Raw genomic sequence first — 27,705 nt, forward strand, 5'->3', positions numbered from 1 at the left:
AGCGCGGCCTCCTCATCCCACGCAGATCTCGCGGCCTGAGGGTGGGACGGCGGCCGGAGGCTTGGCTGTAGGTGGTACCCGGACCGCGAGAGCGAACTGGGAGGGTGGGGTGGGGGGTCTCCGGAGACTTCGCGAGAGAGGCACGGGCGAGGCTCAGCGCGACAGCCGTTGTGAACGCAGTGGCCGCGAGCCAAGCCTGTACTGCACGGAGCCCGCGAGTGCGACCTGCGTCTTTCCCGGGGCCGAGGCCACGCGCAGCCTCCGGACGAGCCGCAACCCCACGCAGTGAATCCGAAGGCAAGCTTTCTGGACCCGACGCTCTGTAGGCCACGCCTGGGCCTGAGAAGATGGAGGGGGACCAACGGTCCGGCCCACCCGCCCAGAGCCTGCTCCCCGATGGCCACTTGGTCCTATGGACGCTGTGCTCCGTGCTGATGCCGGTGTTAATCACCTTATGGTGTAGTCTGCAGCGGTCGCGCCGGCAGCTGCACCGCAGGGACATCTTCCGCAAGAGCAAGCATTGCTGGCGAGACACCGACCTGTTCAGCCACCCCACCTACTGCTGCGTGTGCGCGCAGCACATCCTGCAAGGAGCCTTCTGCGACTGCTGTGGGCTCCGCGTGGACGAGGGCTGCCTCAAGAAGGTCGACAAGCGCTTCCCGTGCAAGGAGATCATGCTCAAGAACGACAAGGCCGCAGATGCCATGCCCCACCACTGGATCCGCGGCAACGTCCCCCTGTGCTCTTACTGTGTAATCTGCAGGCAGCAGTGTGGCAGCCAGCCTAAACTGTGCGATTACAGGTATGGCTTTTGTGGGAGGCAGGATTGCAAACAGTGGGTGGTGAGACCTAAATTCATCTCAGCAAATGGCCCAAACTACTCACGGCATCCCTGGCGTTTGAAGCAAGTCTCATGTAGATGTTGGTTGGTTTTGTTTTGTTTTGTTTTGACCCTTTGTGAGACAGTCTCCCCTGTGGCCCGGGCTAGCCTCAAACTCACTAAGGATAGCAGATGACCTTGAACTTTTAAAGCTTCGCCTCCTCGTGCTGAAAATACAGATGTGCATCTCCTGAACCAGTTCATGAGGTGCTGGGTATCCAACCCAAAAGCCTTAAGCATGTTATTCAAGCTCTCTAACAACTGAATTCCACCATCACCCCTAAATTCCCACCCCTGCCAGGGTTCTTAATTTTCATCAAAGGCCTCTTTAAGTGCTGCCTGGCTCGTGGCTACTCCGTAGCATCCCAGTTTACATAAGGAAGAATGAAGGGTACACAAAGAACCTTATGCCAGTCACAAAACCAATTGGTTCTTCTTGGTTTGGAACTATGAAAACAAGGGTCAGCCCAAAGCAGGGCTTTAAATTTCTCTAGCTAACACAGCGATTGGTGTCATAGTCAAGTGTTTGACACACAAGACGGGAAAGGAGATTTACGTTTTCCACTCATTTATTTATGGGGGGTGGGGGTGCGTTTGCAATGTATGTGGAGGTCAGAAGACAAGTTTGTGAAGTGAGCTCCCTTCGAGTTCTGTGGCTTCTAACTCAGGCTCTCTCATCAGCCTTGAAAGGACATTTCTGTTGTCAGATCGTTCAGGACTAAGTGTCTCAGATGAGTCACCGGAGTTAACCTGAGAATGTTTTCATGGCTTCAGCATGCACACTGAACAAGGAATCTTGCGCGGTGAAATGCTGTGTGAAACAGGCTGCCTATTGGAAGCTGATGGACAGCAGAGCTGCCCCGCAGATTATCTCCTCACTTGAGAAAGCTGAAGATAAAGTGGGGCTGGTTCCCCAAGACTTCCAACACCCAGCCTTGTCAGAGACTTGTCTGGTCTTCACTGCCCAACAGGTTTTATTTTGGACAAATAGAAACTCCCACACACACTTTTAAGAGCCAAACAGAAAGGCAGTAATAGCTCTGAAGCTACTGTGAGTGCGTGCGCGCGCGCGCGCGCGTGTGTGTGTGTGTGTGTGTGTGTGTGTGTGTTGATGTTGGTATCTGTACACAAGTGCAGATACCCACAGCAGCCACAAGGTATCGGCCTCCCCTGGAGCTGATGTTGTAAGCTTCCCAGCGTGGGTGCTGGGGATCAAAGGGCCCTGTGTGAGAGCAGGTGCACACATTTATAACCATTGAGCCATCTCTCCTTTCTGTCCTCTTTAAGAATTCTTGTGTATGAACTTACTGTCCATGCTGGGACACATTGAGAGCATTATTAATGATGATGCCAGAAGATTAGCTAAAATCAAGGTGATCACAGTCAAGCAAAGACTCTATTTCTGAATGTGACATTTTTTAAGGTTTACCTACAAGTTTATCTGCAGTGCATGTACACATGGAGGTTAAAAGAAAGCCTCTGTTGCCCTGGAACTGGGGTTGCAGAGGGCTGTGAGCTGCCATGCAGGGGCCGGGAGTCAAGCCTAGGCTCTACACGAGAGCATCCAGTGCCCCTAATCACAGAGTCATCCCTCTAGCCTTAAAAAATGCCTGGATAAGCTAGGCAGCGGTGGCACGAGCCTTCAATCCCAGCACTTGGGAGGCAGAGGCAGGCAGATTTCTGAGTTCAAGGCCAGCCTGGTCTACAGAGGGAGTTCAGGACAGCCAGGGCTACACAGAGAAACCCTGTCTAGAAGAAAAAAAACCAACAACAAAAACAAACAAATAGCCGGGCGTGGTGGCGCACGCCTTTAATCCCAGCACTCGGGAGGCAGAGGCAGGCGGATTTCTGAGTTCGAGGCCAGCCTGGTCTACAAAGTGAGCTCCAGGACAGCCAGGGCTATACAGAGAAACCCTGTCTCGTAAAAACCAAAAAAAAAAAAAACAAACAAACAAACAAATAAAATCATTAAGATTATATACAAAGCTGGGCGTGGTGGCTCACGCCTTTAATCCCAGCACTTGGGAGGCAGAGGCAGGCAGATTTCTGAGTTCAAGGCCAGCCTGGTCTACAGAGTGAGTTCCAGGACAGCCAGGGCTATACAAAGAAACCCTGTCTCGAAAAACAAAAAACAAACAAAAAACTTAGTAAAGAAATTCATGAATATATTCTAGTTTTTAGAAACTTAACTGACACCCAAAAATAACAGGGTTAGAAGTTCATGCCTTCCCAGCCTTAGTCTTGTCTTCCCAGAGGAAATTATTATGAAATACTTGAGTGGATATTTTTGCAGATTATGTTCAGTAATAATATACTATTTTTAGGTTGCAGTTCTCTTTATAAGGCCACCGCCATGGGTAGCCCTATCAGGAGGTTTGGAGAGGTTCTTTGGGGCCTTAGAGTTGTTTTATATGCACTGGTGTTCTGCCTGCATGCATAATTATGTACCCCATGCATGTTTGGTGTCCCCAGGTCCCTAACTAGAGTTCTAGCTGCTTATGAGCCACGGTGTGGTTGCTGGAAGTCTAACCCAGTGCTCTGCAAGAGTATTAAATGCGCTGGGTGTGGTGGCGCATGCCTTTAATCCCAGCACTCAGGAGGCAGAGGCAGGCGGATTTCTGAGTTCAAGTCCAGCCTGGTCTATGAAATGAGTTCCAGGACAGCCAGGGCTATACAGAGAAACCCTGTCTTGAAAAACAAAAAAAAGAGTATTAGATGCTTTTAACTACAGAGCCATCTCCCCAGCCTGTGCCCTTGCTTTTTCTACACTATAGGTTTTTGTTTGCTTGTTTGTTGGGTTTTGTTTTTATTTTGTTTTGTTCCAAGAACAGCATTTTCTGACTAGGAAACTATGTGGCTCTCCACAATGTATCCCTTACTGCTTATCTCCCTGTGACAACAATTTACATGCCAAATCACATTAGCAGTGCAGGCGTGACACCAAGGAGGTAAGTAGATCAGAGTCGCATAGTCTTTTACGCAGCTTAAAAACCGGTAGTGAGAGGGACTAGAGAGGTGGCTCAGTGATTATGAGCACTGACTGCACTTCCAGAGGACCTGGACTCAATTCCCAGCACCTATATGGCAGCTCCCAACTGTAACTCCAAGAGCTGACACCCTCACACAGACATACATGCAGGCCAAACACCAATGCACATAATAAATAAATAAAATCAGGGTGAGATTTGGCCCTTTTCCCCACAAATAAATGTGGTATATGGGGAATATAAAGAGAATACACTAGTTATTAGCTGAGCTACAGTCGTATATATGTAGGTAATCAGTAGAACAGTAGAATAGCAGGGACAAGTCCTGGGTTGCATCCCTAGCACTGGGAGGGGAATTGACCCGAGCCCAGGGTGGTACCACTTGCCTATAAGTGTAGTACTCTGGAACCTGAGGCACTGGGACTTCAAAGCCAAAGAGACAAAAAGCAGAATCTGATCTCAAAAACAATAATATATACAGTGATTGCAATAAAATAGTAATTAGCTGTAGGCCACCAGTAGGTGAACTAGTTGCATCGGCTGTGCAACCATCTGTTACAGTTTCTGAGATTAAAGGCCAATATTTATAAAGGTCATGAGCAAGCCCTGTTAGAATTGTCTCTAACACATTGTTCAGGCATCTATTTTTAGTCATCAGTAGAACTCTTTGAGTAAACAGCAGTAAGTACTTGACAAATCTCAACATTCGAAAGGAAAAACCACCTTTAAAATAGAAGACCCGAGTTAACATCCCCTCCTTTTAAAACTAGTTAGTTCTGTCCTTCTCAGGTGGCCTGTTTTTGCTAGTCAGATGTGTCTTATCTGTGAGTGGATTAAATAGTTTAGCAGATTAATAATAGAAAGCCTGAGTCTTGCCAGCACTAATCCCTGCCTGCTGCTGGCACTGGCACCCAGAACAGAGTGAATCTGGATGCACGAGTCCTCTCTTTGTTTTAGACCCAGACATTGAACTATTTATCAGCTCCTAAAGGAAGTGGGATGTGTGGGGGCTGGAAAGATGGCTCAGCAGTGAAGATCACCGGCTGCTCTTCCAAAGAACCTAGCACCCACATGGCAGCTCACCACTGTCTGTCACTCCAGGAGTTCTGACACCATCACACAGACACACATGCATCCGTGCCATAAAATAAAAATAAAGAGTTTAAAATAAAAAGAGAAATGGGCTGCTTTCTTTCTTTGTATGTAAAAGTTGAAAAGTTTGCAGAGCAGGCCTGCGGAACTCCAGATATCATAAACAGGTTCCAGCTGACGCGCACTCATTTCTGATGTACAGCTGCTGGTCTAGGTTGACCTTTTTAGGAAGGTTGTACCTACAGGTGTTACCACATTACAAAATTGCCCCAAGAAGTTACTTACTCATTTTAAAAATCATGATAATATGTAGTATGTTTTTGTAGAAATTTTTTTATTACATCTATTTGTGTGTGGATACACTGTTTATAGCTTTTGATGGAATGTGGTTTGTGGATTGGGACACTGGTTTGACATGAGTTGGCAGCATTTCTTCCTTCCTCAGGTGCATTTGGTGCCAGACGACAGTGCACGACGAGTGCATGCGAAGCAGCTTAAAGAGCGAAAAGTGTGACTTTGGAGAATTCAGAAATCTCATCATCCCGCCAAGCTATTTAACTTCTATTAACCAGATGCGTAAAGACAAAAACACAAATTATGAAGTGGTAATTCATTTATTTTTTTATAAACTTTTTCATTTAAAGTTGACATATAAGGTAGTTAATTCTGTGTATTTGAGAAAAATTGGGAATTAAGTAACTAAGAGGTTACGAGAGATAAAATGTTGTTATGGTAAATTATAAAACCTTACCCAAGGTTCCAGCATGATGGCAAACATCTTTAACAGCACCACTTAGGAGGTAAAGGCAACAGGACCAGAAGTTTAAGGCCAGCTTAGTCTGTATCGCAAATTCTGGAATGCTTAGCCAAATCTGGTTTCAAAAACTAAGAGCCAGAGGCTAGAGAGGTGGCTCAGCAGTTACGAGCACTGACTGCACTTCCAGAGGATCAGGATTTGATTTCCAGCTCCTATGTGGAGACTCAGAACCAGCTCTAGCTCCAGTACAGAGGGATCCAGTGCACCTTCAGGCCTGTGGGCCTTGCTTTGTATAGTACACAGGCATAAATGCAGCCAAAACGCCCATCCATGCATAAAATAGTAAAAGAGCCTTAAGTCACAGTACCCGAGGCAGAGGCAGGAAACAGAGCTCTGTGAGGCCCTGCCTCAAAGAACCAAGCAAAAAACTAGGAATCTCAAACAACTAAATCTTGCAAGCTGATGTATCCTCAGATACATCCAGAAAAGGAAAACAAAGAGATAAGAGAAAATAAAGTCCAGTTTGTCGGTGGCTAAAAGAGCATGAGCTGTATTAATTGGGGGCAGACTCACAAGTGGAAAGGTGGAGCATCCCTAATCCAACATTTTAGGAGCCATCAAGACACCACAAGTAGAAAATCCTCCTAAAACCGGGTGTGGCGGTGCACACCTTCAATCCCAGCACTTGGGAGGCAGAGGCAGGCAGATTTCTGAGTTCCAGGCCAGCCTGGTCTACAGAGTGAGTTCTAGGACAGCCAGGGCTATACAGAGATACCCTGTCTCCAAAAAAAAAAAAAAGAAAGAAAAGAAAAGAAAAGAAAATCCTCGTAATTTCAGGACAGGTTATGGTTAAAATGTCAGAACACTAAAAGATGTCCTTAAATTGTCTGTATGCTATGTTTGAAGGTTCATACATAGTTAATATAAATCAACTTCATATTAAAATTGGATCTAATTTCCAAAACACCCCGATTATGTGTGTGCAAACACTCCACACTTCTTGCCAGGCATGGTGGCGCTCGTCTTTAATCCCAGCATTCGGGAGGCAGAGGCCAAGTGGATCACTCAATTTGGGGCCAGTCTGGTTTATAGAGTACAGATTTCAGGGTATCCAGGGCTACACAGAAATTTTGTCAGGGTGGGGGGAAACGACATGGGATGACAAGAGGACACACAGGGACAGACACGATGACATGACCTACCACATGTGGCTAACCTGCTGGCAACTGTCCTGTAGAGGGGAAGACATGGTATCTGTTTATAGATCACTGGTGAGTCTCCAGGCTCTGATGGATAGCTACAAAGTCAGGATCACACACTGCCTCTGATTACAATCTCTAGGACACCAAACAAAACCCAAATTAGTAACTCTGGGGGCACAGTGCTTTGAGAAGATGGACAGGAAATGGGAGGGAAGACCCCCAAGTGAGGAATATGAAAGAACTGAATGAAGCCATAGGTTGGGGGTTGCGGGGGAAACACTCGGCATTTAGGGTCCAAGCACTTCTGATAAGGGACACTCAACCTCTATCATTGTGTGGTAAATTTTGTGATGACTTTGATGATTTTAGAAGTCAATGAAAATTATTAACCCCACTTTCTAGTTGTTTTTATACTAATGTGATTTAGCAGTAGAGTGGACTGCTTTATTAATGCTCTCCTTTAAATTATTTTATATATTTCGTGTTTATACATGTGTGCATGTACTATGAGCACATGTGCAAATCTGTGGGGTCCTGCACTCACAGTGCACATCACACATAATTGAAAATGAAAATGTTTCTTAACCGCTTATTACATTTACTTATGTCATGGTGACCGCACAGGTGACCCGTGTACGGAGGTCAAAGGTTAACTTGTGGAGTTGGTTCTTTCTCTCTGCCAAGTAGGTTCCAGGGATTGAGCTGAGGTGTTAGGTATAGCAGTGAGCACTTTTACCTGATAACCCATCTCACCAGCCCCTAAGTATTGGAAATCATTTAGGACATGCTTGAATATTCATATTTAAAAGGATAAAGGGGCCGGAGAGAGAGCTCTTCAGTAAAGAGCACTGGCCACTCTTCCAGAGGCCCAGTTTCAATTCCAGCACCCACATGGCAGCTCACAGCTGTCTATAATTCTAGTTCCAAGGAATCCAGCACCTCCTGGCTTCTGAGGACACTGCATGCACATGATGCATATTTATGCAGACAAAACACCCACATAAAAAAGTAAGTGTAAATTATTAAAAGTTGATTAATTTTAACTGCCAGGTGGTAGCGCAGTTCTTTAATCCCAGCACTCAAGAGACAGGGACAGGCAGATCTCTGAGTTCAAGGCCAGCCTGGTCTACAGAGTAAGTTCCAGGACAGCCAAGGCTACACAGAGAGACCCTGTCTCAAAACAACAACAAAAAAAGTTAATTAGATTTTTTTTTTCTTGGTTTTTTGAGACAGGGTTTCTCTCTGTGTATCTCTGGCTGTCCTGGAACTCACCAAGCTGGCCTCAGACTCAGAAATCCACCTGCTTTTGCCAAGTGCTGGGATTAAAGGCATGTGCCACCACTGCCCAGCTACATTTGATTTCTTAAAATGGATGATGTGGAATGAATACTGTAGAGATGGGAAGTGGCTCAGTCAGTATGGACTTGCCATGCGCACATAAGGAGCTCCATCCTCAGCATCTCTGCAGAAGGCTGAGTGTGGTAGCATCTGTTGGTGACCCTGACCCGGGAAGACAGAGCTTCTGGGGCTTGGTGGCCGACCAGCCAAGCATAGCTGACAAGTCCTGCCTGACCCATGGGGAGACCATATCTCAAGAAAGAAGTTAGCCTCTCTGCTGAAATACTTTTTATCTAGTTGAGTGGAAGGTCAAGTTGGACGGTCCTCCGCCATTGCTGGGCTTTTTATTGTGTTGATAGTACTGCATAGTTCTTAGTTCAGCAAATGGCAGCACCTCTGTTACTAAGGGAAGGTTTATGCTTGCCATCTCTCACTCTAACCCCATTTTGTTCTTGGTCATTTTTTTAGCTTGCTTCTAAGTTTGGAAAGCAGTGGACCCCATTAATAATCCTGGCCAACTCTCGTAGTGGAACTAACATGGGAGAAGGTCTGTTGGGAGAGTTTAAGATTCTGTTAAATCCAGTCCAGGTAACGAAAGAGAAAAACCTTCCTTTCTAAGTCTCCTTATTTTTAGCTTTTATTTTCCCTGAAATGCAACAGTTATTGATGCCTCAAATCACTAGTCAGTCACAGGAAAGAATAATAATTATAAAAGACTCGTGCCCTTCAAATAGAAAGTAAAACAGAAAACATATCACCTAGCGATCCTGTTTCAAGGGAAATGAAGCCTTCTGTCCCACAGCCTTGGGAGCAAATGTTCAATGGCAGCATTATCCATAATTGCCAGACAGTAGACTGGGCCGGCTGTCCATTGGCTGCTGAGTGGATAAACAGACTGTATATTCATAAAGTGGAATACTTTTCAGTGAATGAAAGAAACAAACTATATGATAGTGAGTGAATTTTAAAAAGACACTGCTAAACCATTCCAGTCTGAAGGGGTCATACTGTATAGTTGCATTCCTGTGACCTATCCAGAAAAGGCATAGCAGCAGAGTCAGGAAGTGTAGACTCGTGATTGCCGAGGCCAGTGACTGTGGGACACTGTGGCATCTTACTTTTAAAAAAATGTTATAAACTGAATTATGATAGTAGTTGCACAAACTAAAACCATCCACTTGTTCATTTTCAGAGATAACTTTTTTTGAAAAGTAGATTATACCTTGATTTTTAAATGGGGGAGGTATGCTATAAAATTAAATGTATCCAAGTGTAATGGTACACTGCTATAATCCCAGTACACAAGAGACAGAGACGGGTGGATCGCTGAATTCAAGATCAGACTGGACTACACAGTAAGATCCTCTCTTAAAAACAGTCCACTTTGTAGCTATCTGAAACTTAATTGCTGTTTTTTCTTCCAGTTTATGCTTTTTACATCTTCAGTTTAGAGCAATAACCAGCAATAACCATTAATAAATAAATTTAGTAATTTCTAACATGTAAGACCCCAGATTCAGTCCATAGCATCAAAGAGGATAACTGCCTTTAACAGTAAGATGCACAAATTTGCGTTTCCTCAGCATTTTCTGCCATTGCAAATATATCCTCATAATTTCAAACCTAATGACTAACTAGTAACTTGACAGCTATATGGTGATTTATCAAGTTTCCTACCATTGGAAATTAAAATTGCCCTTCCACTTGGATTACTATAAACTATACCACAGAAGCCCCCATACAGAGGCCATTAGTCTCTAAGTATTTCCTGTGTCAGTACATATTTGTAGATAATCAGTGTCCTTACATATTAGGTCATTGTGTATTTGTCAGAATTATTTTTTAGAAATTTGCACTAGTGTGTTGTTTTGCTTTTAAGGCATAAAGAATGGAACACTAGCTAAAGGTGAGCTTAGCCCTCTATAGTGTGGTGTGAATGGAAAGGAGTCAAACAGTGTCATAGACTTGGTTTGGATTGTAGCTCAGCATCTGCAGATTCACCAGCAACTGACTAAACCTCTTGGGCCTCAGTGTCCTAGTCAGTGGAACGAGGCTGGTTCCTCCTTTGTAGGTCAGTATACAGGGTGAGCCGCAGTGAACAGGAGGTGTGGCCGTATCTCTGGGAACTGCGAAAGGGAAATAGGTAACAGCGGATAAGGTGAAAGACAATAGTGGGTAAAACTGATTTTTTTCTTGTCCTCTCGTTTTTAGGTGTTTGATGTAACTAAGACCCCCCCGCTCAAAGCTCTGCAGCTGTGCACTCTTCTTCCTTACCGCTCAGTTCGAGTCCTTGTTTGTGGAGGGGACGGAACTGTGGGCTGGGTCCTCGATGCGATTGATGAAATGAAGATTAAGGTATCTGTCTTTGAGAACTACTGTCGGGTGGCTGATGATGCGGCTCGGGTAGGGTGCGTGGCGCTGATTAAGTAGTTAGCACACTTGGAGTTGTGTTTGTGTCTGTGTTACGTTAGTCCTTACATTTTACAGTTGCTGTTATCTACTACCAATCTAAGGAGCAAAGTCTGCAGTGTGCCGTTTATGTTCTAGGGACAAGAACAGTACATCCCAGAGGTTGCGGTCTTACCTCTGGGAACAGGCAATGATCTGTCCAATACCCTGGGTTGGGGTACAGGCTATGCTGGAGAAATTCCGGTTGCACAGGTCTTAAGAAATGTAATGGAAGCAGACGGAATCAAACTAGACAGGTAAGCTACATTGTGCTAGCAAGTCTGTTATTTGAGCTTGGGGATATTATTTTTATAAATGAAGACTTGTATAGCTATAAAATGTAATGAAATTGGCCAGGTGTGGTGACTCGAACTTGTAATCCCAGCACTTGGGACATTGTGACAGGAGAGAATTGCCATGAATCTGAGGCCAACCTAGGCCATAGCGTTAAGACACTGTCTCAAAAACCAAAAGCAAGTTAAATGTAATTTAAATAAAAAGAACTATGTTTGCTGTACTAATTTATGCCAAAATTTGCACACTTGCTTAGTGTGAATATGTTCTCAAATACTTTATAATAGCACTTATTAAAATAGAAATTTTTATGTCAGGCTACTAGAATATAGGTTTTTTTGGTAAAAAAAAAATACTCTTTTTTTTTTTTTTTTTTTTTTTAACTTGTGTTTTTTAGATGGAAAGTTCAGGTAACGAATAAAGGATACTACAATTTAAGAAAACCCAAGGTACGTGTTTAGTGCTTCGGCTGTGAGCTGTTCACAAGTGCACACAGAATGTCTGCGGATAGGATGGAGAGGTCTGGTCTAAAGGGGGCTGGGTACAGAGCAGATCGCCAGAGTACCTGCCTTACTCACCGAGCTATGACTTCCGGTTCAGTTTTTCCCCATTGGCTTGTATTTTGGGAGGTACTAGGTGAATACTCCATTACTGAGCCCCCTATCCCAGCCCCCAAGCTGGACTGTATATAGTGTGCTGTGGAAGAGAGTATTGCCCAAGTGCCACCCTAGCAGAACAAGTTAATTTGGGCCAGCAAAGAAACACAGAATTTCCCACACAGAGCTGAAGCATGCCAGCAAACAGCAAATAAAACAGAGCTAGCAGAGTATTTGTTTACTGGGAATCAAGTCAAGGTTTCACACATGCTGCCAAAGAACTCACCTCTGAGCTCCCACAGTCCCCATCTGTAGTTAAGAAAAACTGTAAAGACAGTGTGACCATGGCTTACAGACATAAGGAGACCTTGAGGACCATTTTAAAGTTAGACTGATTGAGACTTGGCAATTGATGTCCACAAATGAAGAATACAGAGCTACTAGATTTCTAATTTTCATGGTAAGATACATGGAAATGATGTTAACTGAGAAAATAAAAATACGGAACCTTAGGCTTTCAGTGTAATACAGTGAGTCACTTGTCGTAGCAACTCAAATGACTGTTGGATGTTGAACAAGAGCCTGGTGGTTTGTGCTTTTTGCTTAATAATGAGAACAGAGATAGACATTAGACAGAAAATTTTAGGTAGAATTGAGAGTACAAACTAAGGGAATAAAAGGTTAAGACCCGCAGAGTCTGAAAGTTGCAAAGAAGGTACAGAGCACGTGGTACCATGAGAACACAGGAGCACAGAGCACGTGGTACCATGAGAACACAGGAGCAAAAGGCCTGCAGACAAAACTCAGAGCCGTTCCCGATGAAAGTTCTGAGGTGTGCTGTGCCAAGCAGAAACAAGGGAGTCCTGTCCGTGGCTCTTAGCCCACAGTTTCACCAGGCAGTGAATAGAGTCTGCGAAAAGTAAATAGAGAAACAGTGCATTTTCTAGAAGAGTGCAGACTAAAATTGACCTTGTACAGCACAGCTGGTAGAGTCGTTGTCCATTCTTCTCTCCTAGGAGTTCACAATGAACAACTACTTCTCTGTTGGACCTGATGCCCTCATGGCTCTCAATTTTCACGCTCATCGTGAGAAGGCACCATCTCTGTTTTCCAGCCGAATCCTTAACAAGGTGTGTTGGATAAAATAACATTTCCTGCTTATCAGCGAAGGTACAGTAAAAATCAACAGTTCAATTATATTTAGCACTCTTAGATTCAGATCACACTGACTTACAGAAACATTTATATGCTCTGCTTTGTATAGGATTTCAAATTAAAATCTATAAATATATTTTGTTAACTGTAACAAGAGTTTTAAAATTAACCGTTGGGATATATTACTTATATGGAAGTTAATGGAATATTTTGAAGTTTATCTTAAATAACTGAAAGAAATGCTAGGGAAAATAAATTTTTGGTTATTTCACTAGTAGAGAAAATATATTCTGTTGATTTTGAAAGCCCCATAAGGCAGATAGTTACCAGTGGCACTTAACGGAAGTCATTTTCCCAGTTCCTAGCGTAGCTGCTTCCTTATGTAGAAGGATTGTTTGGTTTTGTTTGGTTTGTTGTTATTGTTTTGGATTTTTTTTTTTTTTTGAGACAAGATCTCTCTGGGTAGCCCTGAAACTTGCTATATAGAATAAGCTCGTCTTGAATTTGCAGGGATCTATGTGCCTCTGCTGAGATTAAAGGTGTGTTCCACCATGCTTGGCTCTGTTTAGGAATTTTTTATTATTATTATCTTGGCTGTGAAAAATAAATGGAAATTAGTTGTATCCCTATTTCTGTTTTACAAATAGTTGGTATTTCATACGCGGTTGCAGAGGGTAGAGGCTGTCTTTGTGACCTTCGCAGACAGCAGAGTGATGAGCTCTGGGAAGCAAGAAGGTAGTTCTGCTCGACAGGACTCAGTAGCCAGTGGTGGTTCAAACTTCAGGAGTCTGACCCCAAGTAGATTACATTAGGCATATTTAAGCACAGGACAATTTGGTGAAATCTATTCTGGTGATAATTAACTCAATCCTACATGCACAACTAAGTATATATGTGTCTCCTTGAGGAACAAAGTACACTAAGTACAGATCAGAGGTAACTTCTTTAGAAATTTTTTCTCTAGTCCATAAAGATAGGTTCCATAGATGGGCTGAGGGGAAGGAGCTTACAGTGAGGATGGGGGAGGATCGGTGCCAGGAAACCTTTGCACACAGAGTGCAGAGGGCACCATATTAGAAAGCTCCAGCCTTGTTTTTTTTTTTTTTTAAATCAACATTTTCTTTTTTTTTTTTTTTTTAAAGATTTTATTTATTTATTATATGTAAGTACACTGTAGCTGTCTTCAGACACTCCAGAAGAGGGCGCCAGATCTTGTTACGGATGGTTGTGAGCCAACATGTGGTTGCTGGGATTTGAACTCTGGACCTTCGGAAGAGCAGTCGGGTGCTCTTACCCACTGAGCCATCTCTCCAGCCCCGAGAACAGGCTTTGCATCCTTTCCTTGAAGGAACAATCCCATGTGCACGTCTGTGCCCACAACAGCTTCTCTCTTGTGTTGTAATAGAGACCAAGGTTGAATGCAACTTGCATGGCTAGTCTAGCTATTGTGGGCAGGCATAGCAAGAGTGTAAGAATAGCTCGCAGAGTACCAAGGAGAGGGAAAAGCCATCCTAACCATGACAGCTAGTTAAAGATCACTTGAGAGATTTAGTTTGTCTCTTCATGCAGATCATCAATTCAACCATTGATAATATGAGAGAAATCTTGATACATTAAAGCAACACATGTCAAGAAATTATTGGCTAGATTATGCTTGAGCAACAAATAATCTACAGTAGCTCTGTTTTGTAAACTGTGGTTCTCAGCTTGCTCGTGTCTTTGTTCCTGCTAATGTTTGTACTGTTGTATTAATAGTTTTACTAATCAATCATACACGCCATTTTTGAGATTTTTTTTTTCCAGTAATTAGTCCGAGGACTAGTAATTTAAAAAGCCATTGTAGCAGCAGCCATTACAGGATCCAATAGATGCAAAGAACCATCACAATGTTCAGGGACACAAACCACTAGTATTTAAAAATAAGATTACTAAGATAACATGGACTAGAGAGATGGCTCAGCGGTATGGGCACTGGCTGCTCTTGCAGAAGACCAGGGTTTGATTGCCAGCACTCACATGATGGCCCATATCCCTTTTAAACTCCAGTTCCAGGGAGTCAGGTGCCCTCTTTAATTTCTACAGTTACTGAGCATACATGTGGTGCATAGACATACATTCAGGTAAAACACCCATACACATAAAATAAAAACAACTCTTTTTTAAAATAATGTTGCAGCCGGGCGTGGTGGCGCACGCCTTTAATCCCAGCACTCGGGAGGCAGAGGCAGGCGGATTTCTGAGTTCGAGGCCAGCCTGGTCTACAAAGTGAGTTCCAGGACAGCCAGGGCTACACAGAGAAACCCTGTCTCGAAAAACCAAAAAAAAAAATAAAATAAAATAATGTTGCTAAGACAATAAAGATCGCTATTTGTGTAGCTAGCAACTTTAGTTCTTCTATCAACCCTTCTACATTCAAAAGTGTTTACACAGTGTTCGCTAGATTTGTATGACTTGTTTTCCTTAAATACTCTGGAGTACTAGGAAAAGGTAGAATTTTCTTACACCAACATAGTCTTATAAAATGTAAAACAGGGCTGGAGAGATGGCTCAGTGGGTAAGAGCACTGACTGCTCTTGCAAAGGTCCTGAGTTCAAATCCCAGCAACCACATGGTGGCTCACAACCACCTGTAATTAGATCTGACGCCCTCTTCTGGTGCATCTGAAGCCAGCTACAGTGTACTTACATATAATAATAAATAAATCTTTAAAAAAAAAAGATTTAAATAAATAAATAAATAAAATAAAATGTAAATCAGAGCCGGATGGTGGTGCCGCATACCTTTAATCCCAGCACTTGGGAGGCAGAGGCAGGGGGATTTCTGAGTTCAAGGCCAGCTTGGTCTACAGAGTGAGTTCCAGAACAGCCAGTGCTATACAGAGAAACCCTGCCTTGAAAAGAACCAAAAAAAAAAAAAAAAAAAATGTAAATCTAAGCCATATCCCACACTCCCTCTGAAAGGCTAGTTAAACCACAAAATAATGGGGCTTGTTGTCACCTACTAAAGAAAAGGATGATTCTATAATTCTAACAAAATAGAAGGCCTGAGGAAGGAAATCAAGGCCAGTCTAGACTGCATAGAAAGACCCTGTCAAAGGAAAAAGAGAAATGTTACTCAATTGGTAGAGTTCATGTGTAGTATGCATGTAGCCCTGTGCCAAGGACCTGCCTCAGCTTGGTGAGGGATTCTGAGGAAATGATGTTCAGGAGCTACAAAAAGAAAACTCAAAGTCAAATCTCGGGTACAGGCAGACAGCCTGTGTTCTGCTTGAGACATCTCCAGATAGCTCAGCTTTCAAGACCAGAGTCCAGTCTTTTATTTACATATCAATCAAGTCATTTATTCCAGGTCCCATTTTGACTGTCCTACAAACTTTCCTTGACCCCAGCTCCTTGTTAGAACAAGCACATTGGGGGGGGGGGGTTCAAGACAGGGTTTCTCTGTGTAGCCCTGACTGTCCTGGAACTCACTTTGTAAACCAGGCTGGCCAGAAATCCGCCTCTGCCTCCCCTCCTGAGTGCTGGGATCAAAGGTGTGTGCCACCACACCTGACTCCTTTTTGTTTTGTTGTTTCTGTTTTTGACATTTTTTTTTAACATTACAAATGAATTCAGAGATCTGCATTTGTAAGTAAGCATAGACAGTAGGGGCTGGAGAGATCGCTCAGTGGTTAAGAGCACCAACTGCTCTTCTGAAGGTCCTGAGTTCAAATCCCAGCAACCACATGGTGGCTTATAACCATCTGTAACAAGATCTGATGGCCTCTTCTGGAGTGTCTGAAGACAGCTACAGTGTACTTACATGTAATAAATAAATCTTTAAAAAAAAAAAAAAAAGCAGCTCATGCCTTTAATCCCAGCACCCAGGAGGCAGAGGCAGGCGGATTTCTGAGTTCGAGGCCAGTCTGGTCTACAAAGTGAGATCCAGGACTGCCAGGGCTACACAGAGAAATCCTGTCTCAAAAAGACAAAAAAAAAAAAAAAGCATAGACAGTAATGGGTGGGGGTCCCATCCTGAATTACCATTCCCATCCTGCCTAGGTCTAAACTAGCTCTGTCCCAGGCTGACCTTGAACTCAGGAGTCTTTTGCCTTTGTATCTTTCTGGCAAAGGTTCATGAAGCCCCTCATATAATTCATATTGTATCCTTATATTTTGCACAGTTGAGAAATTACATATATTTTTGAACTCATGTTTTTAGAGTTCTTTCCCACAGCCTTAAGGCTGTCCTGAAGGTCGCAGTGTTTATCATTTTTACTGAAGACATAGACACACCCTCGCCTCCCAGACTTGTGCTGTGTCTCATTATCATAGAGTCATTAACCTTGGTGGAGAATACATTCCCGATAGCCTGGCAGGGAAAATATTCCCCAAAGGAGAAACATGAGGTAAAATAAATATTTTTTATACAAACAAGCCTCGCCGGGCGTGGTGGCGCACGCCTTTAATCCCAGCACTCGGGAGGCAGAGGCAGGCGGATTTCTGAGGCCAGCCTGGTCTACAGAGTGAGTTCCAGGACAGCCACGACTACACAGAGAAACCCTGTCTCGAAAAACCAAAAAAAAAAAAACAAGCCCCAACTGTCAACACTTTAAAGACCTCCACCCCACTGGCTCTGTCCGGGGGCAGGAACCATGTCATGCCGTCCCTTCCATGACCGTGCAGGACTTGGCGCCCTGGGCTCAATCCCAGCACCCCTTAAAACCAGGTGTGGTGACAGCCAAGCAACTGTAATCTCAGTACCCAAGAGGTAGAGGCAGGAGGATTAGGAGTTCAGACTAAGTATCAAAAAAGAGAGAGGGAAGGCTCACATTTCACGTGTCACCGGTCACCTAGAATAACTGCAGTCACCAGATAAAATGAAATGCTGAATGAGTGTTAAAGGATGTGAAACTGGGTTGCATACCAGAGGCATCCCTGATCTGTGCCTTAGTGTCCAGGCCACATTGAAGCAACAGCTTGTGCCGAGCAGGCTTTGCTGTTGTGCTTTCTTGATGATTTAATGTCATAGTGGCTTCTTAGTGCTGTAAGGTCAGATTTACAGTGTCTTCTTGATGTTTTGATGGCATAGTTTCAATGTCTTATTAATGTTTTAATATCTTTTGTCCATTTTTCACAGGCTGTTTATTTATTCTATGGAACTAAAGATTGTTTAGTGCAAGAGTGTAAAGATTTGAATAAAAAAATTGAGGTAAGCTACTAATGTCTTGATATCTACAGGTTTGGGTATTTTCTGGATTCTGAAGTTCTTTAACAAATTTCAAATTTTCTGCAAACATACTTTGTTCGTGGATGTGGAGTGTTTTTATGCCAGGCACTTGGCTACAGTATTCTTTGTTTTTGTTTTATATATATATGAGTGTTTGGCCTGTATATACAGTGTTGGTAAATGCACCAGCTTTGTCCCTGGTGCCCTGGGCGGCACCACATCCCCTAGAGCTACAGTTCAGGTCAGTTGTAAGCTGCCATGTGGGTGGGTAGCTGGGAACTGAACTGGACCCTCTGTAGGAGTAGCAGGTGTTCTTCACCACTGAGCCATGTCTGCACCCTCCACTTCCCTAGGGTTTTTATGTCCATCATTCCTCTACATTGTCACTACAACCCTCTCTGCCAAGTGTTACTATATGCCCAGAGACAGTAAGACTATTTGAAATTAGGTAATTTTTCCAAGTCACATGGTTGACAGCCTCACGAACTAGTAGTCATAACTTAATTTGTTTTAGAAGCTGTTTAGCTGGCTGATAACAAATCTAAAGTTTCTAACCCAGTGCTAACTCATCTGAATGCTCAGGGAAATGTGACAGATTAATTCATGTTTTGTATGATACCTCTTTTGTACTAAAGCAAATAAGAGTGTATGAGCAGTAAGGATAGGACATTGTTGTGTGTTGCTACAGAACCCACACATCATACATAGCAGTCTTGTATATCTTACTTGCTTCTAGATAGAGTCTGTAAAGGTTAATAACAACAAAAATATTAGAGGAGCCCAAAAGCATTGACAAATAGGAAGGGGAAAATGAGAGCCGGCTTGGCAAGAGTGGAGAGCATGAGCACGTGGTGAGGAGCCCCAGCAAGGAAGGAAGTGCAGGTTCTCCAGGGAAGGCTTACTGAGCAGTGCTGGGGACCAGGCCTGATACCTGCAGGAGAGCTTCAACGCAGAACATGGCTTGCAGGGAGGAAGAGGGCAAGAGCCAAGGCCAAAGGCATCCAGACAGAGGCCAGACCACAGTATTATGCCAGCCTGTTTAGAACTTGAACTCTGGAGCCGGGCGTGGTGGCGCACGCCTTTAATCCCAGCACTTGGGAGGCAGAGGCAGGCGGATTTCTGAGTTCGAGGCCAGCCTGGTCTACAAAGTGAGCTCCAGGACAGCCAAGGCTATACAGAGAAACCCTGTCTCGAAAAACCAAAAAAAAAAAAAAAAAAAACTTGAACTCTGCCCCTGCCAGGGTAATAAGCCAGTGAAGGCTTATAATGAGGGAATGCTGTGTCGCTTTGTGCCTGTTAATGTGCTAGTGTGTTTGAGAGAATGAGACTGGAGTGCATAGCCTGTTAGAAACGTGTACAGGGGAAATAGGAGGTTCTGCCACAAAATACTGTCAGAAATGCAGACACAGACACAGTGTCGTGTGGTTTCCTACTGACTCCATTGTAGGGAATACAGCATAGATAATGCAAGTTCCTGGTCTGGGAATGTGGGGCACCAGGCTGCTCTCCAAGGATGGGAGGTGGGAGCAGGTTGCAAAGAGGGTTTTTCTGAGCATCTTATTTTCTTTTTTGTTTTTTGTTTTTTGTTTTTTGTTTTTTGTTTTTCGAGACAGGGTTTCTCTGTATAGTCCTGGCTGTCCTGGAACTCACTTTGTAGACCAGGCTGGCCTCGAACTCAGAAATCCGCCTGCCTCTGCCTCCCGAGTGCTGGGATTACAGGCGTGCGCCACCATGCCCGGCTGCATCTTATTTTCTTATGTGTATGGGGGCAGGGGTTGCACACAAGTGCAGGTGCCTAAGAAACTAGTTCCAGGAAATCTGGTGCCATCTTCTGGCCTCTCTGGACAGCAGGCATATAGATGGTGTATAGACATAAGCAGGAATTCACACTACACAAAAACTATTTTAAATATGTAAAGAAAAAAGGGCAAGGTGACGGCGATTGAAAAAAAAAAAAAAAAAGGATGATGTTGATACATTGATTAAAAACTGTTCCTCTTGGCTGAGGGACAGCTCAGTTGGTGAAGAGCTTATAGTCCAGTCCCCAGAAACCAAGTTTAAAAGTAGTAAGAGCTAGGCAGTGACACTCAAAACCAAGACAGACAGCGTGGATCGACCTCCACACATACCAGGATAAGCCAGTTAATTTTGTGTGAAGACAAAGAAAGGCCAGGTTGCCTTGAGTGAGGTAGGAAGTCGTCTTCCCTCAGGCATCTCTCACGTCTCTGAGCATGCTTATTAAAGTTTCAGTTCCCAGGAGGCAGCTGTGGAGACAGGGTGCCCTGTAGTAACTAACTACTTCTATTTCTTTAAAGCTAGAACTGGATGGTGAGCGAGTTGAGCTGCCTAACTTGGAGGGCATAATTGTTCTGAACATTGGATACTGGGGCGGTGGCTGCAGACTGTGGGAAGGAATGGGAGATGAGACTTACCCTCTAGCCAGGTATGTACAGTTGCAATGGAGCTGGCTCGTTGGGGCGGGTGGTTTGAAACAAGGTCTGTAAATCAGGGTAATCTTGAACTCAGTGCCCCTGCTTCAGCCTCCCTAAAGCTAGGTTATAGTTGTTAGTACCACAACTGACTGCAGTATATGCAGTTGTCACTTTGTTTAAAGTGCTCTGAGTTTGTGTTGTGTTGTTTTGCTGTTTTCAAGACAGGGTGGTACTGTGTAGCTCTGGTGTACTGGAACACAGAGCCTCCACCTCCCAAAAGTTGGAATTACAGGTGCACAGCACTACACCCAGCCTTCTGCCTTTTTTTATGGTGTGGCAGCTTTGTTGTTTTATTGTTGTTTGAACTCTTATGTTTCCCTCAGATTTTCACTGCTGTGTATGTTAATAATATGATAGTGGATGGTTGGTGACACCAATGCCTTTAATCCCATAGATAGATAGATAGATAGATAGATAGATAGATAGATAGATAGATAGATAGATAGATAGATAGATAGATAGACACCAATGCCTTTAATCCCATAGATAGATAGATAGATAGATAGATAGATAGATAGATAGATAGATAAAATTGATGGCCCACCTATATTAAAAGTGTTTTCTATGGGTAATTGGACTTTACTGCATTCTGTAATCCACATTTTCTTTTTCTCCTGTCAGACATGATGATGGCTTACTGGAAATCGTTGGCGTCTATGGGTCTTTCCACTGTGCTCAAATCCAGGTGAAACTGGCAAATCCTTTTCGAATAGGACAAGCGCACACAGTGCGGGTAGGTGACAGTGGTTGATGTGCAGAAGACAGCATGCATGGCTCACTTTCCCAAACTTTATAGCTTGTACCAGGGGCTCGCAGGAAGCTGTCCAGCTAGCGAAATAAAATGCCCACTGGGAAGGAATCCCTAGACAGTCTATTAAAAAGCTATCTTCAGATTAACTCTTGTTAATGTCAAAGGTTCAGGAACACTTTGCCTGTTGTTTCTAGAAGGGACACTTTTCATTTTTCTTTTTTTCTTTTTTTTTGGGGGGGGTTTTTTGAGACAGGGTTTCTCTGTATAGCCCTGGCTGTCCTTGAACTCACTTTGTAGACCAGGCTGGTCTTGAACTCAAAAATCCACCTGCCTCTGCCTCCCAAGTGCTCGGATCAAAGGCATGCGCCACCACTCCCAGCTAAATATTTTTGGGTTTTTTTTTTTTTGTCTTTTTTTTTTTCTTTTTTTTTTTTCCCCCAGAGCTGAGGACTGAATCCAGGGCCTTGCATTTGCTAGGCAAGCGCTCTACCGCTGAGCTAAATTCCCAACCCCAAAGGGACACTTTTCTAATTGTTTCCTGATTTCAGCTGACTTTGAAGTGCTCCATGATGCCGATGCAGGTGGATGGGGAGCCGTGGGCCCAAGGGCCCTGTACTGTCACCATAACGCACAAGACACACGCACTGATGCTGTACTTCTCTGGAGAGCAGTCGGATGATGACATCTCAAGCCCTTCGGATCATGAGGACGTAAAGGAAGCCGAGTAGAATGAGATGAAGCAGCACCTGTGACGTGTCTGTGACATGTCATCCACAGGGTGCACGGTTGGCACCGCAGCCGCCATTTCACTCCTAGTATTGTGTGTGTGAGCCACCTAACCAGCGTTTCCACAGCTTGACTTCAGTGTCACAGACACAGGCTCTTCTGTCAGCCACACGCTCTGATCATTTGTGTCACTATTTGGAAAAAAAGGTCCACAAAGACAGAAGGCTCCTCCTGGCTGGACACTTTACGGCTGGCCTCGCGCTGCGTTATGCACTGCCCTGGTGGACAGGACGTGGATGGGAAGATCCTTCCCTTTGCTCTGGATACGGTGACAGCACGTTAAATGTTGAACGTTGGCTTGCTTTTTGAACTGCTGTGGTTAACCCGGGCTTCCTCCTGCAGTGTGTTTCCTAAGATAGCCCACACCGCAAACCAGACGGACTCTACATTCTGATTTTTAGGAGCACCTGAGGAGAAAAGTGAAAGAAAGATGGCACTTAGCATTTTCACAGTAGTATTTCCTGTAAGGCTTCCAGGTGTGTCGAAACCATGTAGAACTGAAGTGCAAAGTCTTTTTGTTTGTTTGTTTGTTTGGGCAGTACTAGGGATTGAACCTTGGTCCTCTGGAAGTGTAGATGAATGCTTTATCATTGAACTACACCCCAGCACTAGTATGTGTGCACATGTATATATGTACACACGACTAGATAGGTAAATAGGTCTAAAGGAAGGTTTAAAAAACTTTGGGTTGGAAGCTCTACAGTTCTCCAGCTTTTCTGTAGACTAAAAGATATTGTTGACTGGAAAAAATACACAGGTAAGGGAAGCCTCCAAGTCAGGTGAGTTACTCAGACAAACTCCAGGCTGACTGCCTTCAAGTCACTGCAGGACTGCTGAAGCGCTACCCTCGGAGAGGGAAGCTCTGCTAAGATGTTTATATCATATTTATTTCAAAGTGAGAAAGAGATATATTTTTAACTTATTGTTCACCTTGTGGCATGATGCTTCTGTTTAGCTTTTACATTGTACAGCTTTATTTAGTAAAGTGGTCACAAAAATCTGCTGGTCACAGTCACATAGAACTCTCTCTCTCAGTTACCATGGCACATATACTCACTCACCTGTGCTCAATCTGCAGACCTCAAAAGGGAGAGCACATGATGAAGAACTTGGGGTTGCAAGGTGTCCCTCCACCCATCCATTACCAATTACCAAGTACTTATTGAAGGCAGGTCCATGGCTTCCCATTAGAGGGCGCTCTTCTACTGCTGTCTGTGGCCTGCCTCTGCAGTTAGCCCCACCAGTGGGCATCTAACTTGGTGTGTTTCTGACAATGACACGTTTCCACTTGGTGGTCTTATACGAATTAGTTTTGAAAAACTAGACTCTATTCCCAAAACCACCATTTATCTCCCTCTTAATAGTTTATTATGAATCTACAGTCAGTGAATTGCCATAAACTTCAATTTTAGTCACCTCAGGCCTAGACCATGTTTTTGAAAGGACAACTTAGTAAATAAAATATTAGCGAGTACATTATCTAAAGTAATTTTACTCTGCTTAATTAACCTCTTCCACCGGGTCCTGGGTGATGCCAGACTCTACCACTGAAAGATGTTCCACGGGTTTGTAACAGCTTCTGCCTTCACCCTGGGTAGCTGCAGCTGAGGTTTGAGATAGCTGTGAAGGTTTGCAGCTTTTTCCTTGTGGACTGATCCTGTTTGGAGTGTAGTGAAATTCATCCTTAGATTCATGGTCTGAGGCATACTGTTAGATTTATTGTGGATGCAGTTTACATGCCTGTAATTCATAATGCTCTATTTGTGGTAAAACAACTTATTAATTCTGGGCTATCAGTCAAAATAGAGTAGCTACTGAGATACTCCAGGCAGAGCAGACTTGGTGTCCCCTCACCACGACACACCATGGTGTCTCTCTGATGCCTTACTCACATTCCATTATGTAACTTCTCACACTCTGAGTCACTAGTTACCCGGCATTCCAGATAAATGAATAGGCACGTGCCTTGTTTGAATACAGTTTGTAGTGCTTGGTGTTTGCAAGTTATATATTAGATGGTGAACTTATTACCAGGCCTAAATACTTCACAAAATGATTCACTATGAGATCCCTCCGATCCATTTAAAGTTGTCTCCATAGCAACACCACCTACACATTCTCAGGAAAAACTCTGAACCATCTCTTTACCTGTTTCCACATCGCTCGTCTCTTCTGCTCTTAATACATTCCTCATGCCTCGTGAACTTACTGGCGTAAACTCCGAATAGATCCTTAGGCAGACAGTTTTCAATGCTTTATAGAGTCGGAGGCATTTCTGTCTCAGCATAGACGTCGTCCAGTAGTAAGGTAACTGTAGTTAAATGTTTTAGACTCTGCAACTTAGCTGTGAGCCTGTAATGTAACTGATATTTATAACAATTTTATACAGTGGAAACTATTTATTTTATTTTTTTAGAGTATGGAAATCTGTGGCAATTGCCTTTTGAGTATTTGTGTGCCTGGTTGTGACTTAGGCTGACTCAGAGAAGTTCTTCTTGTGCTGTGTAACTTTAGTACGTCTACCAGCATGTCAGAAAGTAACTTTTATCTGTAACGTAAAGTAAAATATTTCTAATGTACACTGTGGGATTTTTATTTGCACTAGCTAGAAAACTTGAAAGGTTATATTAATTTGCACATTAATGTGGACCTAAATACATAATCTGACCAGAAAGGTCAGTAGAATAGGTGATAACGTCAAAATAAAAATATTGAAGCAAAAAGCCAGCACTTTATATTCAGAAATGAGGTGGGAGGGAGTGTTAATTTGGTTTCTGTGACTTTTTTTTAAACTTCTGATGGTTTAGGACAGGATATTAAGTAGATTATTTTTTAAGATGTATTTATTTGCCGGGCATGGTGGCACACTCCTTTAATCCCAACACTTGGGAGGCAGAGGCAGGCAGATTTCTGAGTTTGAGGACAGCCAGAGCTACACAGAGAAACCCTGTCTCGAAGAGAAAAAAAAAAGATATATTTATTTTATGTGTATGAGTGCTCTATGGACACCTGCAGGACAGAAGAAGGTATCGGATCCCATTACAGATGGTTGTAAGCCACCATGTGGTTGCTGGGAATTGAACTCAGGACCTCTGAAGAACAGTCAGTGCTCTTAACCACTGAGCCATCTCTCCAGCCCCCTAAGTATATTTTATTTATAATTATTTTTTTAAGTCTAGGAATTTTAGAGGAGAAATAGTTTTGTTGCTTCGTGCCAATCCTCATGAAGTCACATGCTCAGCATCTGCAGGGACTCCTGCTTGGCTCACCTTTACAAAGCATGTCCTGGGCTGCAGACCTAGCCCTGAGGGCCAGGAGGGCCACAAGTGTGGTTGAAGGGTGAATTCCTACTCAATTTTGGATCAAGTTGGCTGTGTGTGCTATTATAATCCCAACACCTAGAGGCTGAGCTCAAGGGCAGCCTGGCTATATATGAGGACCTTATCTCAACAATTGCTTACGTTCTAACCCAATTGATGACCTAGCTGTTAGAAATTGATAGTTCCTGGAGTGACCTAATCGGCTGCATGGAATCCCGGAGGACAAGGAGTAGAGCTGGTAGAGCAGAAACGAGCCTTCCACCTGTCACTGTGGCATATTAGACTGTACTGAACTTAACACTGCACTGAACTACTGAGTTGTGTATAACACCCGTAGGTAAAGTATTTCCACTATTTAAAAAAATGACCCTCAGTGGGGCATGGTAGCAATGTCTGTAATCTCAGAGAGAGGCAGGAAGATCTCTTGAGTTCAAGGCTGGCCAGGCAAGGCTACTTAAACCCTGTCTCAAACAGGGCTTTTATGTGTATGGCTGTTTTGTCTGCACGTGTCTACACCATGATGGTGTGAGTACTGGGAGCTGAACTCAGGACCTCTGGAAGAACAGCCAGTGCTCTTCACCACTGAGCCATCTCTCCAGCCCTGAGATTGTAGCTTTGTAAAAGGGATTTGGAAAAGTACTATCGTTGATCACTTTATCACATGGTTGATTTTCTAATGATTGGGTTTTGTTTGCTTAGTTGGCTTGGTTTGGTTTCTTGAAACAGGGTTTCTCTGTGTAGCCCTGGCTGTCCTGAAACTCACTCTGTAGACCAGGCTGGCCTCGAACTCAGAAATCCACCTGCCTCTGCCTCCCAAGTGCTGGGATTAAAGGCGTGCGCCACCACCACCCGGCCTAATGACTGTCTTTAATGCATTCAAAACCTCATGTTTTTCTGAAAAATGCTTTTTCGGGGGTCTTAGTTGCCACTTGGAATACCCTTCCTTGGCTGTCTCGAAGCTTTCGATGGGAGGTTTGTTGCATAGTAAAATACCAAACTTAGCCTCTATTCCTCGTGTTGTGATCGTAGTGTGGAAATTGTTTGTGTATTCAGTTACTTTATATAAATACACCTAAGTGTTTACTCTGATGCCCCTGGCTGTGTAACGAGTATGAGGCTTCTTGGTCTCAAAGGGTATCCTATGATTCTTGAGAGTATATTAATTAAAGTGTCAAGTTTTAATGCAGACACTGGCAAGACTTAGCCCTCTAGAATGGCTATAGAATATCCAGAAAGTGTGTAAGCATTATGCTGGCAGTAGGCCAAAAAACATTTCCTCAGTCTCTATAAGGATAACCTGGGCTCCTCATTAAAGGAGCCAGTACAGAATACACTGGACAGGAAAGGAACGCTGACCTCTTTGGTGAAGACATAGGATGTTGAAACAGAGAGTTGGGAAATTAGACTGTTTCCTAGTTCTTTCTGACACCATCCAAGGATGATAGCATCCTGATTGGATAGGCAGATTTGACAGGCAAAGAAAAAGGCAGGGTTAGAAAGGGCAGTGCATGATGCTCTTAGGTGGTGATCGCCTCCTACACCCTTTGTAATTGCTGGGTTCAGGACTCCTTACAACTTGATCGTCCTGCATGACCCCTATGGATAGGAGGGCCCTGTGCTCTGTGATTCTGCTCTGTGCAAGTTTAGAGCAGCCTATCTGAGTCCTCAGTTCTCTCACAAGAGAACCTCTACTCATACCTCTTAGCCCACAGCACTGAAGACACTCGGCAACCCCCACTGGAGCAGCCGCTCGGCTCTTGCACATTTACCCCTCTCTGATCACAGTAATAACATCTCCCACTGTTAACTATTCTATGTTAATTGCATTATTGAGTTGGGTCTGCATCCTGTGACCAGTGCCTACAAACAGAAATGTAGATGAGAGCATTTGATATGTTGAAGATTTGTTTGCTTGTTTTGAAATAAAATGTAAAATATAGCACTTAAAAAGTATGGTTGGGTGTGTGTTTGTCAGACAACAATCACATAAAAGCAGCCACAAGCTCCACCGATGGTCAGTGGTCTTCAGCCGGGCAGACATAATTTGGAGCAAATTCTAAGTCAGGTATTTTTGGGTGTGAGAAGAAAAACAGAAAAATTATAGTGCCTCCAGGTGTGGGGTCACACACCTTATGCTCTGATAGAGATTAACCTCCATAGATTCATATCTTATGATACTTGGTCCCAATTGGTGGAACTTCAGGAAGGATTAGGTGTGTTCTTGGAGGAGGTATGTAACAGGAGGGGCCTTTGAGCCATATAAATTGTGTGTGTGTGTTCTATATATGTGAGTACACTGTAGCTATCTTCAGATATACCAGAAGAGGTCATCAGATCCCTTTACAGATGGTTATGAGCCACCATGTGGTTGCTGGAACTTGAACTCAGGACCTCTGGAA

At 43.6% G+C, this 27,705-nt stretch overlaps 1 protein-coding gene across 2 annotated transcripts; it reads left to right on the forward strand.

The window, feature by feature from the left end:
* Positions 1-27,240, forward strand: Dgke (diacylglycerol kinase epsilon). Of its 2 annotated transcripts, XM_021178189.3 has the most exons (11): positions 1-802; positions 5,405-5,564; positions 8,725-8,844; positions 10,468-10,611; positions 10,804-10,961; positions 11,396-11,447; positions 12,611-12,724; positions 17,868-17,939; positions 20,273-20,400; positions 21,071-21,182; positions 21,749-27,240. In XM_021178189.3, the coding sequence occupies exons 1-11, from the start codon at positions 348-350 to the stop codon at positions 21,926-21,928; spliced, it is 1,695 nt and encodes a 564-aa protein (XP_021033848.1). In that variant the 5' UTR covers positions 1-347; the 3' UTR covers positions 21,929-27,240. The 2 variants fall into 2 exon arrangements, with proteins under 2 accessions (XP_021033848.1, XP_029339739.1); XM_029483879.2 differs by lacking the exon at positions 8,725-8,844.
* The last annotated feature ends 465 nt before the right edge of the window (positions 27,241-27,705 follow it).

Source organism: Mus caroli, unplaced genomic scaffold, assembly GCF_978045245.1.
Source record: "Mus caroli unplaced genomic scaffold, Mus_caroli_1 scaffold_13, whole genome shotgun sequence".
Taxonomy (NCBI): domain Eukaryota; kingdom Metazoa; phylum Chordata; class Mammalia; order Rodentia; family Muridae; genus Mus; species Mus caroli.